The sequence below is a fragment of the Genypterus blacodes genome, unplaced genomic scaffold (assembly GCF_046128005.1).
Source record: "Genypterus blacodes isolate CSIRO-AG114 ecotype Tasmania unplaced genomic scaffold, CSIRO-AGI_Gbla_v1 ptg000158l_1, whole genome shotgun sequence".
Taxonomy (NCBI): Eukaryota; Metazoa; Chordata; class Actinopteri; order Ophidiiformes; family Ophidiidae; genus Genypterus; species Genypterus blacodes.
Genome location: NW_027466959.1, coordinates 1,069,329 through 1,088,576, shown reverse-complemented (window position 1 = coordinate 1,088,576; position 19,248 = coordinate 1,069,329). Strand labels below are relative to the sequence as shown.

The 19,248-nt window shown below is 42.5% G+C and overlaps 1 protein-coding gene across 1 annotated transcript in view; it reads right to left on the bottom strand.

Annotated features, from left to right (window-relative positions):
* The window catches only part of scube1 (signal peptide, CUB domain, EGF-like 1), a 72,910-nt gene that overhangs the window by 30,195 nt on the left and 23,467 nt on the right, over positions 1-19,248 (bottom strand). The window contains exons 4-6 of the mRNA XM_076167391.1: positions 18,703-18,837; positions 6,952-7,080; positions 4,925-5,041 (exon numbers count right to left, since the gene is read on the bottom strand). Coding sequence (XP_076023506.1) covers positions 4,925-5,041; positions 6,952-7,080; positions 18,703-18,837 — 381 coding nt within the window. The remainder of the gene's footprint in view (positions 1-4,924; positions 5,042-6,951; positions 7,081-18,702; positions 18,838-19,248) is intronic.

Genomic DNA, 19,248 nt, shown 5'->3' with positions numbered 1-19,248 from the left:
AAACAACAGACAAACAGAAAGGTTGAAGGTTAGTAAAAGAGGGACAGACAAATGGACACTAGCGTATGTCTGAACTGAGGCATGCAACAGAGACGATGTAAGTATGGGTAATGATGAGTGGTGCTAGCTGCTGCCAAGGGGGGCTGACAGAGGTGATGATGGGCGAAGACCAGGCATGAAGGTCAGTATTGGCTCGAGGGTTTGGGGCACACTAACAGGATTTTTGTTGCTGGGCGAGGCAGTTTGCTGTGATCAAGTGGAGGATGAGGAGGCGGTGGAGGAGGAGGCTCAGTTTGGTTTAGTGGGAGCTCTATGTACGATCAGGCTGCAATTGAGAAGTCCGGAGTCTAACACGTGGCCCCCAATCCCACCACCCTCCCCACAATTCTTTGCTTTTCTCTCTTTCCTCTTGTGCAGTGCATATCCAGTTTGAGGATTAATCCATTTTTTTTATTTTTACACCTGATTTCAATTTTAACATGGATGCTCAGACAAGACAGGCAATCAGTTACTATCACCAGAAAGCAGAAGGAAGATAATGAAGGAATAGAGGTGGAGGTGCAGGGAGGAGGAGTGGGAGCAGAGAAGGACAGTGCTACATAGAGGGGATAAAAGGGGTTGGAGGGGTCAAAAGTAGGCCCACAGAGCAGCTGTGACACTTGGACCACAGACACAGAGGTCCATTCTTTCGTCAAAGTATGAGGAAGATAGAGAAGAGAAAGAGAGGACAGGAGACAATAAGAGAGGAGTTTTCCCACTCGCTCTCAGTCTTTCTGCTGCTTCCTCCTCACTGCTTTTCCTTGCTTTCGTATATTCTCGACTTCAAAGCTGCTGGAGAGGAAAAGGTTATCAGCAATCAAAACGTGTGCTGCTGTGAAGCAGTATGGCAATCGGAATGAGAAAGGGGAAGGAATAGAAAGAGAGAGATATGGGAGAGAGAGAGAGAGACAGAGACAGAGACAGAGAGAGAGTGGAGTTCAATCACAGAAGGAAGGACAGCACATTAAAAACAACATCATATGATGGCATTCGATCAAGCAGATAATTCTGAAATAATTTGACATTCACAATATCAGAAATATTTGGAAAAAAATGTACACTTTGAAAAATTGTCTGTATTATTCAAGTTTAGAATATGAGTTACATATGAACATGGCTTATCACCAAGGGGTGTGTGTCCCATTCCTTTATTACATTATGTAGAAGACTTCACAGGTAACAAATAATTAGGATCTGAGCCAAAACACAATCTACCCAAAACCAACATGGATAAATCATCTTTTTAAAGAAAGTCAAGCTGAAAAGGACTCAAGGACTGTTGAACCAAACTTGCTGAATTGACCCGATGCAAAATGCGGCTGAGTGAAACAAAAAGCATGTTGCTCCACTAATTACATGGAGCTTTTCTTTCAAATTGTTCTTCACATTGACACATTGGCACACAATTTTATGATATGAAGTCTGCTCAGGGCCGATTGGATCCACTCAGGTTGACGACACAAAGATCTAAGACCCAATGCAACTGCACAAGACCCGACCCCAGCCAATTAGACTGAATACAATATACATGCATTAAGCTCAAGTCCCAGGGCGGGGGTCTAAGTCGAAGTCGAGACCTCTAATGTGATTGTATAGAAAGTGACTGGTTCTCAGAATGCATTTAGCATCTGCCAAAGCCAGCTTTTTGGTGTTAAACAGCTGACGGATTGCAATGAGAAGAAGAGAGAAGCTCTGTGGACCCAACAGCAACATGGACACCACTGTTGAGAAGCTGATGCTGATGGTATCAGAATATGACTACATCGTCCACGAACTTGTCAAACTGGTCCTGGATGACATGAGGAGGAAATGCTGCTTGTTGCGGTCTCCCACAGAGAATGACATGTAACCACAAGCAGCTAAGTACATATCAAAGCAAAAGCCAAAATGAGCTGCCACTTCCTTTCAATTAAAATAGTGGGAAACTAGCAAGTGAACTGAATTGAACCCAACAGCTTTTTTTCTCTAAAAAAGCCTTTTGAGAAAGATTATTTCTACTCAAAGGATGCTACATGTCAACATCCACTAAGCTGACTTCTGAATGACTCCTTTTAGAATTTAAATAAACTTCTGTCTTTAAAAAAAACTGCTGTATATCTAAAACATCTTTGAGAACAAGGTGTCAGCTGGTTTCAGGCTGCATAAACAGTTCCTTGCATGGATCCCAGGGGTATACAGTGGTAAGAATGTGAAAGAAACAGACTTTTTTTTAAATGGAATGGTTAACAGATTAACTTCTGAAAAATAACAAATTGAAAATGAATATCCAATATGATTGGAGCCAGTACACAGGCGCACAGATTTGTTGTCAGCCAGGTGTTAAAGTGACCCAGACAGAGGTCTGATGGTAGTTCTCCATGCTTCCTAAGTCAACCTAGTTTTTAAATGATAAATGTGTTTTTCAGAGTAGGAGAGGTGTCAGTCGTCAATTTTCCACCAGCCAAACCTATGATTTCTTTAATAGTCGAACCACATTACTGCTCATTCCTTGGCCCTGACACTTTTACAGCACTTTTAAACACCATCCAAGACCTACGAATGGGTGCAATCCTGGTGTAGTTGTGAGCCACATAAATGGTTTTTAGACAGAAACAACAGAAACTGAGAGTGAAGGGTTTGGGCACTGCATAGCCTGTATAAGACCTGTGTAGAGAGATCAAGACCAAATTAAAATCTGTCAGAATAAATTGAGGTACAAAGGCGGTGCAAGCATTACGCATAGGACTGTGTACACTACAGTTACAGATGTGGCAAACTAAAGTAATTGCCATCTACAATTCCTTATTCTATATCAAATAGAACTCATAGACTAATAGAATGGCTTTGCTTATGTTTTTCGATGTAACATATTATTTGATCCAATAAAACAAATGAAAAAGGCCAGAGAGGAAAAAAAATATTGGGACCCTTGAGCTAATATTTTGAAGCATTGTTTTGAGGAAATCACTGAAATCAAGTGCTTTTTGTAGATCTGAATGAGACTTATACATTTCTCAGCTGGTAATTCAATCCAATCATTAATATCCATGTGCACAGCAACACAACTCCAATTTAACTATCAGCCTCCATGTTGCACAGTAGGGATAGTGTTCAGACACTGTTCTTTATTTTATTATGTTTCTCTTTCAAAGGTTGGGTCTTCCTGGATCTTCTTCCATGGAGCCCACTTTCATTCAGAAAGCGACTGATGGTGTGAACACACACTGTTGTACCTTGATGTTGTATCTGCTTTGAAGTTTTCCTCGGTTCTTTGTCCAATCTGGGGTCCATTTTCCTCCTGTGGCCACATCCAGAGAGGTTTGACTAAAGTCCCATGGACCTTTAACTTCCTAAACAGTGATGGTCAAAGGGACATCAAGCTGCATGGAGATGCTCTTGTAGCCTTTACCTTTACCATGATTGGTTGATTGTTTTCTTCCTTATCTTCTCAGACAATTCACTCTCTCTATCAATAATTTTGTCCAGCCGGTTTTCATTTGTTTGACTACTTCCATAATATGTTACATTGAAAATGTAAAGCAAATACTCAAGTTATATCAAATATGGAGTTAGGAATAGTGGATGCCAGTTACCTTACTGTTTTACATACATTACAACAGCTACAAAACGTTTAGCCAGGTCTGTAGCACTAGCTAACATCACTATGCGTCTACTACACATGATACTATCCACCTAGCAGAAGGTAACAGTCATAAAACAGCCATAAAACAAAACCCAGGCCCAGTCCTACTTAAGATAAGCATAAAAATACACAAGTTGTAAATGAGACAAACAATTATATAAGTCATTGCTTTCAGAAGCCACTTTGATTACTTCAGCAACTTGATTAGCAATTTATTTTATGTTGCCACATTAGCTAGCTTTGGCTTTTGCTTTAGAGATGGACAGAGTGGAGGAAGGTTCTCCCATCCCACAGAGATGACATCCTCCATGAAAGGGAACAACAACTTGCATTTAATGATGTATTCCAGTCCAGAGCTAGTGGTAGTATAGTCATATTCCAAAACCATCAGCACCCATCGCTCAGGCTCTCACGTCCCTACAGTGTCGTTAGCACATTTCTGAAACGAGCACTCTGCTCTGCCTGCCTCTCATAGGAATGAAGACATTAAAGACAATAAAGCAATACACCAGCGATTTCACAACATTTCAAGATTATCAGGAAAGTTAGATTGGAACATTGTCAGTAAATGTCTTGGAGCATTTTTGAGACATTTGGTGTTCACATATCAGGTATATAGTCTGTAGGATGACATTAATGGAGCCAGGTGGCTTTCTGACTTTCTTCCACAGTGCTAAGACAGAAGTTATGCACAGAAAACCTGCAAGTATAGCTCCAAAACATTCTCTCAGCTACTTCACGTTATGGAGCAACATCAGGCAAGCTAGGAAGTGATGTGAGAAAGCACTGCGCAGCTACTGTAGGACAGCAATCCATGAAAGCAGATGCAGATGTTTCAGGGTCAAATGTCAGAGGAAAAATACTAAACACCATCTCACAACCTCATGTAGATTAGCTTTGGGAAGTTTATGCACTTGTTCCATGTATTGTGTTTCATACGGGTCCATTCTGCAGACTACAGACCTGGTTAGAGAATCTAATATCTCAAAAATCTCCTTTATTTACCTGTTTTCCTTTCTCCATCTTACTGTTTTTATAAGTTACATATGCTTTAAATGCCAATAATGACAGTCCCACCTCTGGGATATCAGATTTCTCTGTTTCTGTATTATTTGGTCTAATTTGTGTTGATAGTTAAAAACAACAAGGTTCAGAGCCCGATATCATACAGCAGATGTTACAGTTAAACATCTGTAGCAGGTGAAATCTTTAAATGATGTGTGTGTGTACACTTATGTGTGATGAAGCTTGGCTGTCACTCACCAATGCAGGTCTTGCTGTCTGAGTGCAGGGCGTACTTCTGATGGCAGCCACACACCGGCCCCGTGTCTGTGTCATCACACGTGTGCTGGCAACCACCATTTCCATAGTTACACGTCACTGACAACACACACATACATGAACACACATTCAACTTTTACTCAAGTCTTGAAGAAGTGACAGAATGATTGTGATGAATTAAAGGGCCCCTAATTCCTTGATAAGGAGCGGCAGCTAGGTCATATTTGCCAGACGGAAGGCCCACAGGCACATTCATTATGTGCGGTTATAAAGTAGCAAATTGATGCCTGACTGCAGAACAGGCGTGATGTGACAGGTGGGTGTGGGGCAGAGAGGGAGAAGGCGAGAGAAAGGCAGAGGGAGAGAGAGGGATGAAGATGGTGGACAGGATAGGATATCGACAAATACTACAGCTAAGGGACCAGAACATCATAGAGAAAGACAGACAGTGAGGTACACTGAGTTAGACTGAGGGACAAAAATGCGGGCAACTGAAAAGGGAGTGAGAAGAGAAACATTGGGAAGAAAGAGAAAGGAGTGAAATCAATGGAAAGCAGGAGAGAAGGAAGGAGAAAGCAGAAAGATGGACTAAAGAAGAAAAAGAAGGAAGGCTGGTGGATAAAACCAAACAATATGTACTCCTTTGCAACAGACACGTAGACATGAACATGGACATATTTCTCCTTTTTTACTTTCCTCTAATTCTGTTGCCCTCACCCTGTCCCTTCTTCCTCTCTTTTGCATCCTTTCTCCTTCTTTTTTTCTTTTCCACAAGAAGATCCAAAAGCTAAGGGAACTGTGAAATTGCAAAGTCTTTCATTCCTCAACCTCAAGAACCACAATAATTAGGCAAATATGGAAATAGGAGGTGTCTGACCAATCACCAGCGTTGGGAGCATGGCAAACTCTGTAGCTGTGGCCCTTTGAAAAGTACTGGGGTCGGATTTACAGCTGAAACATGGTGACACTGCTGGAAAATAAAGGCTTTATGTAGAACATGAACATTCCTATCTATGACAAGACAGAATATGAGAATATGAGCTTTCACTGCATTTACTGTCGCCGTCCTCAACATCTCAACATCGCCATCACAGCACTCAGTACCTCGCCGATATTGAAATATTACCACACCACTTGGATGCAAAGGCCCCCATCCTGCAGCTCTGGACAAATTAGAACCTTTTAGAGTCTTCACACTCTCACAGTCTGAGAGGAGAACAGGATGTGTTGCCAGACAAAGTGTAACTAAAAGCTTATTCCCCCCTCCTTGAAAACTGCAGCTCCACATTCCATGGCTGCAGGCACTCGAAGCAAACACTCAGAAGTGGGACTGGAGAGCAGAGGTAGTTTAGAGATTTGAATTTTCTCTAATGAATCCTTCAGCACCTTTAACTTGGCTTGAAACTATTAAATGATTTTGCTATTAAATGTCCACCTTCATATTTTACAGCTGAAGGGCTCCTGGACCTTCCTCCTCATTGCTATTGCAGATGTTTATGACAGGAACACTTTAGATCCCTCAATGCACTAGGTCACCTCAATAAAATCAAGTCCATAAAACGAAGTGTTAACACCTTGCTGGCATGTGATTTTTAAAATAAAAAGCCAAAACACTTGACTAAAGATTAACAGATGATCGAAAGCATAATGTGGAGCGTTCAAATGGAAAAGGAAAGAACATGAGTGAGTTTCAACACGCCCATGTGCATAGTTTAAGGATAAACATGTTAATATAATATGTGATAATAAAGCTGCTGATATACAGATGTGTTTTCTCCTTAACTAGGTACGTGGATGTGTTGAAAAGGACTTCTTCTCTTTTAGTTTAAGAACACATGGAGCTGTAAATGTAGTGGGAACTCTCTCAGATATACAGTACAGTATGTGAGGCTGTGAGCTGACCTGAGTACAGTGTCATTTCCTGTTTTTAAGTTTGTTTTTGTTTTGTTTTATAACATTGGGTGTATGTGGGAATGTGGGACAGCACTGAGGTCAGGGATTATACATACATGTACAGTCCTTCTGATTTTTGCTGAGTTCGAACCCAGGACGACATTCACACGATACTCCTCCCTTGCCAGGAGCCTCCCTGCAGATGTGGGCACAGCCGTGGTCCTTGTTCATGCAGTTCATCCCATCTGCAGAGAGAGAGACAGAGAAATATTTCATTTTTCATTTTCCATTACTGGCAGTTACTACAGCACAGAGGTGGGACCTCTGTTCCTTGTTGTTTTGCAAGTCACACACAATTCTCAAGTTCCAATTCAACAGTCAAAAACAAATGCATCAAAGTAATAAGGTACTTTTTGTCACTGTTCCACAAATTCTCTACATGAAGCTTGTTCTTAAGCAGATATGCTTGCCCAGCCTTCCTCCTGTCAGAATTGCCATTGCTTGTCCTTCTCTTAGTTCCATTCTTTCGTCCCTGAACCAGTCTGTATGAGCTGGTCTCACACTCGCCCTGGTGATTTGCAGGGCATATTATAATGCAATAATAATTGAAATAGCCAAGTTTACAAATATTCATTAGCCGGCAGAGGAGGATAAGTGGGAAAAGGAGGAGAGGCAGGGAGATTGATGATGGAAGGCCAGTGCTCTCCAGAGAGGTCAGCAGGGAGGAAGAAGCTAGCCAACGATATCACAGAACTCTGGGAAGAAGCTGGAAAATCCCATCAGTCACACCATTTACAAAAAACACAAAACTGTGATTATCCTGTGATTATAAAGCACTGAATCAGCCTTCTGAATTCACTTTAGAGTGATTGAGATTGGCACAAATCGAAGTACGCTTTCTCTGAATAACAGACTGTGTGATGTCTGAACCCGAGTACAACACCTCCATGTTCATCTCCTACTGACAATAAGCAACACATCAATAATACTCACGATGGAATCCTATTGATCACATGAAGGAAAACTGCTTATTTGAGTTTTGCCTTTAAAAGCAATAAAGACAGTGTACGTAAATGCACTGATAGTTTGGGAACGTGTGATTGATTCCTCATCAAAAATCTGAATTCCTCAGGCAGATGAAAAAGGTCTCTTGTCTCAAGGACAGACAAAATGGACAACTGGTCAGATAAGATTGTCTAATTGGGCAGCGTACAGTGTAAGAGTCTAACATGACATAAACCACAACAACCAGCATCATAGAGTGGGAAATGAGCTACTGCTGATGCGGCCTACAACTGTAATGGTACATTAAAGATAAAGTCAAATGATGCTAATATCCCAAAATATTACTTTTGATTTGATTATCTGACTTGTATCTCTTATTTGTACCTATTCAGTGAAACTTTGCTGTAGGTTAGCTATGGTTAGCCAATGGAATTGTAATGATGAACAGAAGAGCTTGCAGAACTCTCTATCTGGATTGGCATTAGTGCTCTGGCACTCACTTATTCTGTAACATTCCCAGACTCCATCGAAAGTGGATTTTAACTACAGACCCCGTCTCTGGCCCCCAGGGTGAATAATGTGCCTCTGTGGGGCCCGAGGGCCCTTCATATGCCTCATTAAGGTGCCATTCCCCTTAGAGTCCGCCTCACAAACAAAGAGTCCTTTCTTAAATCAAACACTTCCATTCTTACCACCCACTCCCAACACAACCGTTTCATCAAAGTCCAAACTCAAAGGATTCTAGAATTTAAAAGGAAACGCTGCACTGACATGTCTGATTAACAAAGCATCAAACAAACTCTGTCCGCCTGCTCAGCATGACAGTACAGTGAAGTTGACATGCGGTGTCCAGCATACACACTGGGCAGAGCTGGATTCAAACCTGGAAAAATATCAGCCCAGTGAAGCCAGGGAGGTAGAAAAAAACATTTTTCTTAAACCGTTAGCAAAGACCATTAACCCTGTGTGAAAAGTAAACTCATAAGAAATCAGTGTATCTACAATCAATTTAAAGCTGGGAGAAGCCAAATAAACGTCTGCAGAGGGAGAAGGTGGACTCAGGCTCTGGGCTCAGCACACACCGGCCTGAAACAGCAAACAGAGTGGAGGATGTGAGCCGCGGCCTCTTGGCGTGTCTGCTGCGATGACACGGGCAGGCCGAGAGTGAAGCCTGCAGCTCGCTTACATGCCAACATGTCAGACCTGAGAAACATTCAGACATGTCTACTGTCAGGTTCAACCAGAGATCAACCTGAGACGGAGTTAGACAGAGTTAAGACATTTACAAACTCCTTAACTCTATATGTCAGAAACACAAACACAGAGACTTGTTACATGTGGCTGCATAGATGCAGGTTCATGTCTAACACTGATCTGCCTCACATGGAACTCCTCCTCTGTTCAGCTACACTGCCAATAGCAACTTTCAGCTACATGCACAGAAAAAGCTCTGATATTTCTCAGACTAAGAACATCAGTTGGACCAAGATAGGATAAGATAAGTCTGAGTGAAACAGGATGTCAGTGTCCTTATCAGCCAGAGTAGTTGGATTGTAAATGGACATCGTACGGGATAATGTACCGCTAGCAGGTGTTAGCGTAGAATTGATGCCGGCGTCTGTCTCCTGTATTGTCCTTTGACATTATCCCACTTATACACAGTCTAGTTCGCATTAGCTTTGAGCAGTATTTTAAGTATCTGCTGAAATTTTCTTTGACACCTGAATAGAAGTGTAGCTACAGACTCAGCTCAACTTTACTTGTTTGCCGTGGAAGGACTTGCTACCTTCGCCAAAGCACCGATTCAAACTTATGGGACAACATACAGTGCATCAGCTCGTCCTTTACTCAGATTCACACTGAATCAGTGAATCAAGTGGCTCACAGTAATGACACAGCAGAAATGAAATGTGATATTGAGCACAATATGACTCAATGTCTAGGATTTGACATGAGCTTTGTCTGTCTTGACCTTTGACTTGCTTCCTCCTTTGCCTGATCTTTTTCTCACAGAACACAAATTGAGAATGTTTTCAGTGTTTCCAGCTCCATGCACTGCTTAGTTTAAAGGGTCCAGGTCTCTCTCCTTCCCATCCCTCTCTCTCCCCCCTCTGTCTTTTTATCCAAATCTTCAGCAGAAAGAAACACATCTCTCACTCTTCCTCTCCTCGCTTCCTCCCGCACTCCGACTCCACATGGTTTCCAAACATATCACAGCCGTGTTATTACAACAGCAGCGTTACGTCTCAAAGCCTACAAAGTCAGAATGGCAGAGTTTAACAGCAGACAGAAAAATAAAAAGGTGGAGCGGAGTGACGGTGATGGATCGGGAGAGAAGAACACGAGGCAATGACAGAGACAGGGAGAGAAAGGAAGGAAGAGAAGGGGAAACTGGAAGAGAGAGAGAGACAGAGAGAGAGAGACAGAAAGATGGAGTGAGGGAGAGATAATTTAGAGCCTTGCAGTCCCTGTTTCCTCAGAGGTAAATGAAGAATGAAGTGGTGCTGTACGCCAGTCACAAACCTGATCTCCTCCACAGGGAGAGAGAGAGCAGCTGAGAGAGGGAAAGAGAGTTTTCATGGTTTCATTCAACTCTGACTGAAGTTTAATGGAACAATGTCAGATACGTCGCAACATAAAATACACCTTCATCCACGGAAATCTCAAAGGTCTGAAATATTAATCATCTGATCTGTACTAGGACTCACACTAATACTATCCACTTACTAGACGGGCTCAAACACTGAAATAGAGACAGATAAAGACACAAACAGAGTAAAAACATGTTCAAAAAGGGAACTTCTGACTTCTCATCATGTCAAATCTAACCCCAAACAGATTCGTCTGCTTGTGGCTACAGGCTGTACTAATGTGCGTGTGTGTTTGTATACACACACACACCCACTAATAACTGTGAGCGTGTCTCCGTGTGCCCACACATGTATGGATTAGCAGTGTTGTTACTGTGACTCCATGGTAGAAACAAAGCCACCCAGAGAGCAGCCCCACTTAAAGGCCTCTGCTAAATACACAGGTTCAAAAGTTACAAACTCCGTATCAAACAGGAACAATTCAAACTGTTGGTACAGACAAGTGACAGGAGGATTGAGCTTTATGCTGAATTTGCTGTCTTTTTTTTTACATTTCCAAGAACAAATCAGAATGAAATGATGTGGAGAAGATCTAAAGGTTTTTGTTGTGGAAATCATGAAATATGATAACCAACCAACTGAAATGTCTTTATCATCCTCTCTCTCTCTCTCTCTCTCTCTCTCTCTCTCTCTCTCTCTCTCTCTCTCTCTCTCTCTCTCTATCATTCCCTGACATATTGTAAGAGTCGGTCGCTCTCTTCAATGACAGTTCCACGCTAATAAAGTGCAAAGGATCATGGGAGCATCGTTACATTACGGTCATTTACGGTCATTTAGCAGACGCGTTAATTGAGGTAAACTTGTTTTTCTGGTGATGTTAATGTTCATGTTCATTGACACAAGTATGTGAATGAGAGAAGTGAAATAGGTATGTTATGTTTTGATCAGTGTTTGAGTAGACGTGAAGTTGAGTTCCTTGATTTAATTGTTAACAACAAAACTGAAATGTCAATAGAAGTGAATAAGGGTTATTTTTACATAAATTGGTCAGGATCTGTGGTTTTGAACGAGTCTCTCTCTCTCTTGCAACTAGTATTAGTTTTTGTATCTTTAATTTATACTTCCCTAAATGTGGCAAAATTAGAATACAAGTATTGGAGCCAAGTCCGTCCCTGTACATCGTTATTCCCCCCCGTCCCCTCCCAGTCTGCCCATGCTCTTGTAAATGCCATTTTAATTGAAACCTGTCAGACGCTGGCTGTGTCTCTCTGGACTATAGGTGCTGAGCCATGAATTTCAATGAGCGCCTTTCTTCAACTGGCTGCATTGAACTCCTTCAACTAAAGACTGTGCCTTTCTAATTACCCTCCCAATCTCCTCTTCAAACACTAGAGGACACAAGCATCACACACACACACATACACACACACACATACACACACCTGTCAGTCATTCTCTTTGCCTTCTATCGTTCTTCTCCACAGACACAAGTGCACAGATGGTTTAATGTCGCTGTGTCACATTTAAACACCAATAAATCTTTACCAGGTTGAGTTTGAGACATCGATGTAATTACAGAGCAATTACTGAGTGACAACACAGAGAGGGGACAAGTATAAAAATTCCCTTTGTGACAGGAAGGAAAGGGGTTTATGGGAAATGTGGACTTGATTTTGATAACCGCTGGTGTGATACAGATGCTGAACATCGCCTCGAACTGGAGACTCTTCTAATTTGCGGGTAATAGCACGACTTTTGCTGCTACAGAGGATTTGAAGACCCCTAACCCTCACTGATGCATGGATCTATCTATCTATCTATCTATCTATCTATCTATCTATCTATCTATCTATCTATCTATCTATCTATCTATCTATCTATCTAACGTCAACAATAAAGGTCTGATTGATTGGCAAAAAACTTGACATGAAAACACCTCCAGGTAACTTTTTATGGGAACAAATTTGACTTGATTTATTGTTAAGTTCTGTTTTTGGAAGTTTTGGTTTTGGTTTCACTGAACAAGAACGTCACGGTTATGCTCATGTGAATACGATCGGTGAAGATGAAGAAGAAGCCCACAATCAGTTTGGTCCACAAAAACGTGCAAAACCATCAATCTGGTCGTTCATCAGACAGCATGAGTTCTGTCTCTGCATCGAAGCGGCAACATTTACATGCAGAGAGCCAGAAAACATGCAGGGGGGAGTTCAGTGTGTAACGTTAACAGAGTCCAGCTGCTAATGTTAAAGAGAGGAAAAACTTTTAGGGAGCTGCTTGATTCACGCAGGCTTGAAATAGTGTGACTCCAATGTGTGTGTCCTTGTGTGTGCGTGTGTGTGTGTGTGTGTGTGCGTGTGTGTGTGTGTGTGTGTGTGTGTGTGTGTGAGTGTGTGTGTGTCAGACTGATTCAGACTGAGGACCGTATAAACAGATGTTGGTTTCCTGTAAAGGCCTGGAAATGATGAGACACGAAGACCTCTATTCTGTGTGTGCATGCGTGCGTGTGTGTGTGTGTGTGTGAATTCTCCAAGATACACTCCCTAATGTTTTTGCTACTGCTGCACACAGGTCAGATCAACTCCCTCGTATTAAACATTTCCACTGGCCGAACACACAAACTTTGGCCTTGGCCTAAAAATACAGCAGAGGCTTCTTTGGAAAAAAGAGAAGGACGGCAAAAAAAGGCAAAAGCACCTTCAACTAAATCAGTCATGTTTACATCGGAGTGGCTGGTATAGTAAAGTCATCACAGAGATGTTTTTCATTCTGGAAAAATATTTAAGCAGTATTTATAAAATGAAGGAAGGGGCGGGAAAGTCTTTGCTCGGACCCAGTGTGTGTGTGTGTGTGTGTGTGTGTGTGTGTGTGTGTGTGTGTGTGTGGACACGTGGTGATCTGCCTTAATGGACTGTTGTTGGGGAGAGGAAGTTCATGTTGAGGTCTCAGCTATACAAAAGCAGGCAGCACATCAGTAAACACTTTCAGCTTCACAGCATTCACACACAATCCAGGCAGATGCTTGGCAGCGTCTAATGTCCGCAAAACTAAACTCCAAAAGGATCAGAATGACCAAGACCAAGCCACACAGTGATGCTAAACCTGCACGGAAACCACTCAGATTGAACCTGAACACCATAGCAGCAGAGGAAATGCTCATCTCAGTCACCTACTGTTAGTCTATCAATGTCTCAAACCAAATCCACAGCGATGCAGGAGAGAAATGCAAATATCTGACACGGTAAAAAAGCAAGGTGTGGTAAAAAAAAAAAAAAAAAAAGAGGTGAAAGAAATCTGGGATTTTCATTTCCATAATGTCTCTTTTTCTGTTTCCTGTGCATACTTTCATTCACTTCTTAACAATTCACCTTTGGCTTGCACAAAAGGAGATTTGCTCACATTCATTGGACGCAATGAGTCCACATAAATCCTTCTTCAGCCTGCAATGATTTCAGCCCTGTTTTAACACTTCCAGCATATTGGACTGGATTGGATTCATTGTTAAAACACACACAGATCAGAAGCTATTGCTCGGTCCAAAAATGCAATCTGAGAGAAGCGACCCCGCGTAATTCTAGCAGGATCAATATCTGGTCAGGAAGCCCGAACGTCCAACAGCAGGAAAAACGTTGCAATGAACTCAGCAAAGTCTGAAGATTTCATAACATATGCTTTGTTATTTTATATACAAAATATACCAAGGTGTCGCCTTGGTTTGGTCATGAAATTCAAGTAAGTCCATCACCAAATGATGAATAAACACCTCCAGGTTCCTGAATCACTTAAGTGTGACTGGAACCTCCACACCCTTTAAGTTCCGTGAAATAAAGATGATAACTGGACTTATTAACCTCACATGTTTGGTATTGTCAGAAGTTTTGGGCTCTCCAGGGAGATTTAAACATAATTATGAAACCATGCTTGATTTTCACAAAAGGGAATCAGTAAAGAAGAACCTACCAGAGGGTTCCAGTAAAGTTTGAGGGGTTAAATTAGACATTACAGTATTTAAAGGAAACCTTTGTTCAGGTGTTTGTCAGGGAAAGTGTTTGTAGTTTTAATGAAACATGTAATTGATGATAGCAGGCGGGTAGAAGCAGCAGCTCCTTGTGCTTAGAGTTCCCCTGTACCCCTTGGCTGTCATTTAAAAGCTCCCTGTACCTCCAATTTCCTGCTTTAGTTTGTTTAAAGTGAGAATTCCTTTAACATTAAGACTATGTGTGTGTGTGAGTGTGTTCCAATGTCTGTGTGTGAGTGTACATGAATGTCTATATCTCTGTCCATAGATGTGTGTCCGTGTGTGTCCGTGTGTGTGTGTGTGTGTGTGCGTGTGTCCGTGTGTCCGTGTGTGTGTGTGTGTGTGTGTGTGTGTGCGTGTGTGTGTGCACGTTCACCAGGGCAGCAGCAGCCGTCCATCGGCTTCCTCTCTGAGCACAACTCCAAATAAACACTCGCAACTTCCATTGGTCCACTTGACCGTGTTTGTGTCTCCATGTTTATTTTTCCTCCCTCTCTCTCTCTCTCTCTCTCTCTCTCTCTCCCCCTCTTCCCTTCCCGCTCCCAGAATTCCTTGCTTTGTCTTCATCTCTCTTATCGAGTTAGATTTATACACATTATTTGTGGATGTTGGTCTTACTCTAAAAATCTTTGGGGGAATGTCATCAGTGATAAAAATAAAGAGTACAAAGTTAGAAAGAGAGAGAGAAAACCAAGACAACTAAGACATTGAAATATGAATTAGGCTATAAAGTAATATCACAAATGACAAACAATGGAAATGGGGAGAAATGTCAAGTACCTGCAGGAGCCAGAGGACAAAGTCCGCACATGTGGGGATAAAAGCAAAAACAGAAAATGAACCTGTTTATGAAGTCAGATCCTCAATTATGGAGATCATGAAATGGAAATAAGCTTGTCAACTCCACATGTGTGTCACTATCGGGCCTGTTAGCCATACCTGAGCCATGTGGTCACTGTTCTCCACATCATGACAGGTCAGGAACATTTGCTGGGAGAATTGTTTCCCGACTTCAGATGTGGACATTGTCAGCCAAAGTTTTGGTTCTTGCCTGGACATGGCTCAGACTGAACTGGACACACGCCATAATGGAACAAACAATTGTTGCTAGGCTTTAGTATCCCCCGAGCGACTGTCAGGCAGAAAGAAATGAGCCGCGAGCTGACACTCACCATATGCACCGCGGCAAACTAACACAAACTCACACACGCAAACACACGCACACACACTAAGACTTGCTGAAGTTGTATCTACTGAACCTGGTTGCAGCCCAGGACTTCTCACTGTTTTGGTAACAGTATATCAAGGTGAGACTAACAGCAGAATACATCTTGATATTCTGTTTCAAATGTCTTCAGCAGTCTGGTATCACCGGCCAGGATACACACGTCTGCAGACAACTCACTTTAAAGCTCTCTGAAGGCATTTAGCTTTACAAAGGTTCTGAAGACCAGTGCACTCAGTTTGACCCACTATTGATTGACCTGAGTTTAAAGAGAATAAAGGCAGCAGCACGGTTGATCCAAAAGGGCTGGACAGCTGCATTTCTCTCTCAACGTTCTTTCCAACACTCTGCACTTCCACGGTGAGAGGTGAAACTGAAGGTGCACACTGTTTCACCGCCTTCTATCACCTTTAGAATCACACAGAGAGAACAAAAACACAGAGAGGACCCAAAATACCTGCTAACCTCCCCTCCCCTCTACGAAAACAACATTTTTGTGGCTTTGTTCTCATTTTAAGTTTGTTGCTTCGTTGTCGGCATTCAGGAAAGTTATAAACAAAGTAACCTTCTGACTCAGAGGGGAGATGAAGCAAACTGTGGAACTTAAAGGTTTGGCTTTAGAGACATTCGTAGCTATTTATGCTAGCTGTTTACCCACTAAATTCTTGGTGTGTGTGTGTTTGCTTTCAAAGGATAACAGTTAGTACATTAAAATGCACTTTATAATGTTTTGATTATGAATGATTACACTGCAGTTAAGGCGATAGATCCAAATTAATCGGATCTATTCAGTTTGCAACTGAAATTACTACAGATCAAAATGTGCCTTCATGCTGAGATTACGCAATGTGTGTGTGTGTGTTTGTATGTGTATGTGTATGTATATGTGTATGTGTGAGTGTGTGTGTGTGTGTGTGTGTGTGTGTGTGTGTGTGTGTGTGTGTGTGCGCGTGTGTGTATTTGTGTGTTTTAAAGCAGTATATCAATGATTAAGCTTTCGCATAAATGTAAATCAACGTACTAAAGCAATGGTTGTCAAACTGTGGTATGTGACCCATAAACGGTACCTAAAGGACCTGAAAATTGGCACCCGGAGATTCAACACAAATAAAATGTGCAGAAAAAAAGAGTCCACCAGGAGGCAACAGAACTTTTCCATGTGACCTCAGGTGATGTTTAACTCTGACCGGCATCTAACATAACACAAACAACAAACAACCGTGAAACCTTGTAACTTTAGTTTGTAAGGTTGTTATGGTGACAGAGTTAGTGGGTGGATTGGATCCATACTCATCTGTGAAGTATCCACAGGAGGATCAATAGTTATGAGCATTCAACTAGTCAATCACTCAACATGATTGCATACAAATCATTCACTAGAGCAGAACAACTATCACAACAAATACAATAAGGTATCAAGTGTTGAATACCATAGCAACAGCAGACTAAACACACAGATCTGCCCACCACAGCAGTAACACAAGGGAGAGAAGATTGAAGGGGAGGGGGATGATGGAAATAAATGTGTATGGAGGTTCCTATGGGACACCCGGATGCTGCTGCTGCTGCTATTCCTGTCCAGGAGAGGGGAGAGGAGACAAGCGTCCGATTGAGGACCTTTGGACGAGGTGGTGCTAGTGAATAGGAATCAACCACTGGCTGTTTACTGCCTGTTTACCCTGAACATCCCTCTGACAGGAGGGAGCAGGAATCACATGTTGACACAACGACTGCTGGAAGAGTCTGAGGCATGAAGCGATTCATTAATTGAGCTTTAATTGGATTTAAAAGACACAGCTCATTGGAAACTTCTGTCAACCGTATGAACGCTGTTGAAACTTTGAAAATGACATTAATACTTTCAAGAGACAAGAGATGAGAGGCAGAAGACAGAAGGGAGAGAGAGAGAGAGAGAGAGACCTTCACATGCTGGTTTATGGGGTTTCCAGAGAGCAAACATGCTTCTATTTCTACACGCCTTTCACCTCTTTCTAAGAACGTCTCCATTGAAATCCCTTCAGCAGCCTGACAGCGCTCATAACACGCTTCCACGCCCGCAAAACAAAGCTGTGAACACCAGGGCCAAGGAGGGAGAGTCGTAGGAGGAGGTCACTGCGGCCACCTCCTCTTCCTTTTGATACCGCTCTCCTCACCCTCAGTCTTCACCCTTGACCACATTCCTCCAGTTGCTCCTTTTTGAGGCTTTTATGTAGAGATGACAGACGATCGTCCCCCTCATCTGTCTTCAAGTTAACTACCACACTGTCCCCATTCACAGCCATGTTGTGTGTGGGTATTATGCTTAAAGAGTGTGTATGTGAGCGTCCATCTGTGTGTGTGTGAAGCACATGTTTGCGGGTGGAGGATAGGAAGGCAGCGCTCCCTTTGTCAGGAGCCCTCGCTGCTGCAGATTGAACCCGTAAATTACATGTGACAGGCCTAATGGGTTCGGGATGCAAGAGGAGAGAGATGAAGTGATTCAAAAATCCAGCTGTCATGTCGGACATGCCAAACATGCATGTGACATGTCACACATCTCGCCCCAGTGTGTGTCACTGTGTGTGCGTGTGTGTGGGCAGCAACTCATAGACATCCTGCTGCAGCCCCCTCATGTTCCACAAAGTCACATGAAGGAATTGAGAGAGCATCCCTCCACCAAGGCCCAGCAGGCCACAAGCTTGGGTTATTCCTTATGTCTCTGGTTCTGCTGGGGTTTAAGGATCAAAAACGAAACATACCAGCCGGCACTGTTGAGGTTGGCAGGTCATTTTATGAATACTATGAATCCACTCCACCAATTGGACCACTCTTCTGTCATTATCCACTTTACTAACCACACAAACTTCTCAAAACTGTCTGCATCTTTCTTATTCAAAAGAGGTCATTCTGGCAGTAATACATCCTTTTTCCCGCTCAATACAATACCAATCTCTCTCTCTCACACACACAGACTCTCTCTCTCTCTCTCTCTCTCTCTCTCTCTCTCTCTCTCTCTCTCTCTCTCTCTCCCTCTCTCTTTGTCTCTTACCGTCTGAGCGGTGGATACAGGTATGCTGGTTGTCACTGAGGAAGAAGCCGTCTGTACACTGACACTCGTAGCTCCCCATGGTGTTGACACACACCTGCTGGCATCCGCCGTTGTTGTCCCGACACTCGTCCACATCTGGTGGGATGAAGAAAGACAGAGAAACAGACAGAGACAGTCATCAGATGCAGTATTGTGTAACAGCGGTCCATTAGGCTTCATAAACAAACGCATGTCAGAGTGAGTTTATGAGCCGCATGGCCTATGATGAGAGGGATGACACCAGAGTCAGGAATTTGTAGGCCATGTACACACAAACACAAGTACACACATACACAAGAACACACATACGGCATATTCAACATGTATGAATGTACACAATCTCCTACAACCAGCAGACAGGCGCTTACTGGATACTTGGAGAAGAACAGAGACTACTGGATGGGAATCTCTACTGCAGTTCGTAAATGTGAGTGTGAGTGTGTGTGTGTGTGTGTGTGTGTGTGTGTGTGTGTGTGTGTGTGCCTGCACAACATTGTTTATAGAGCC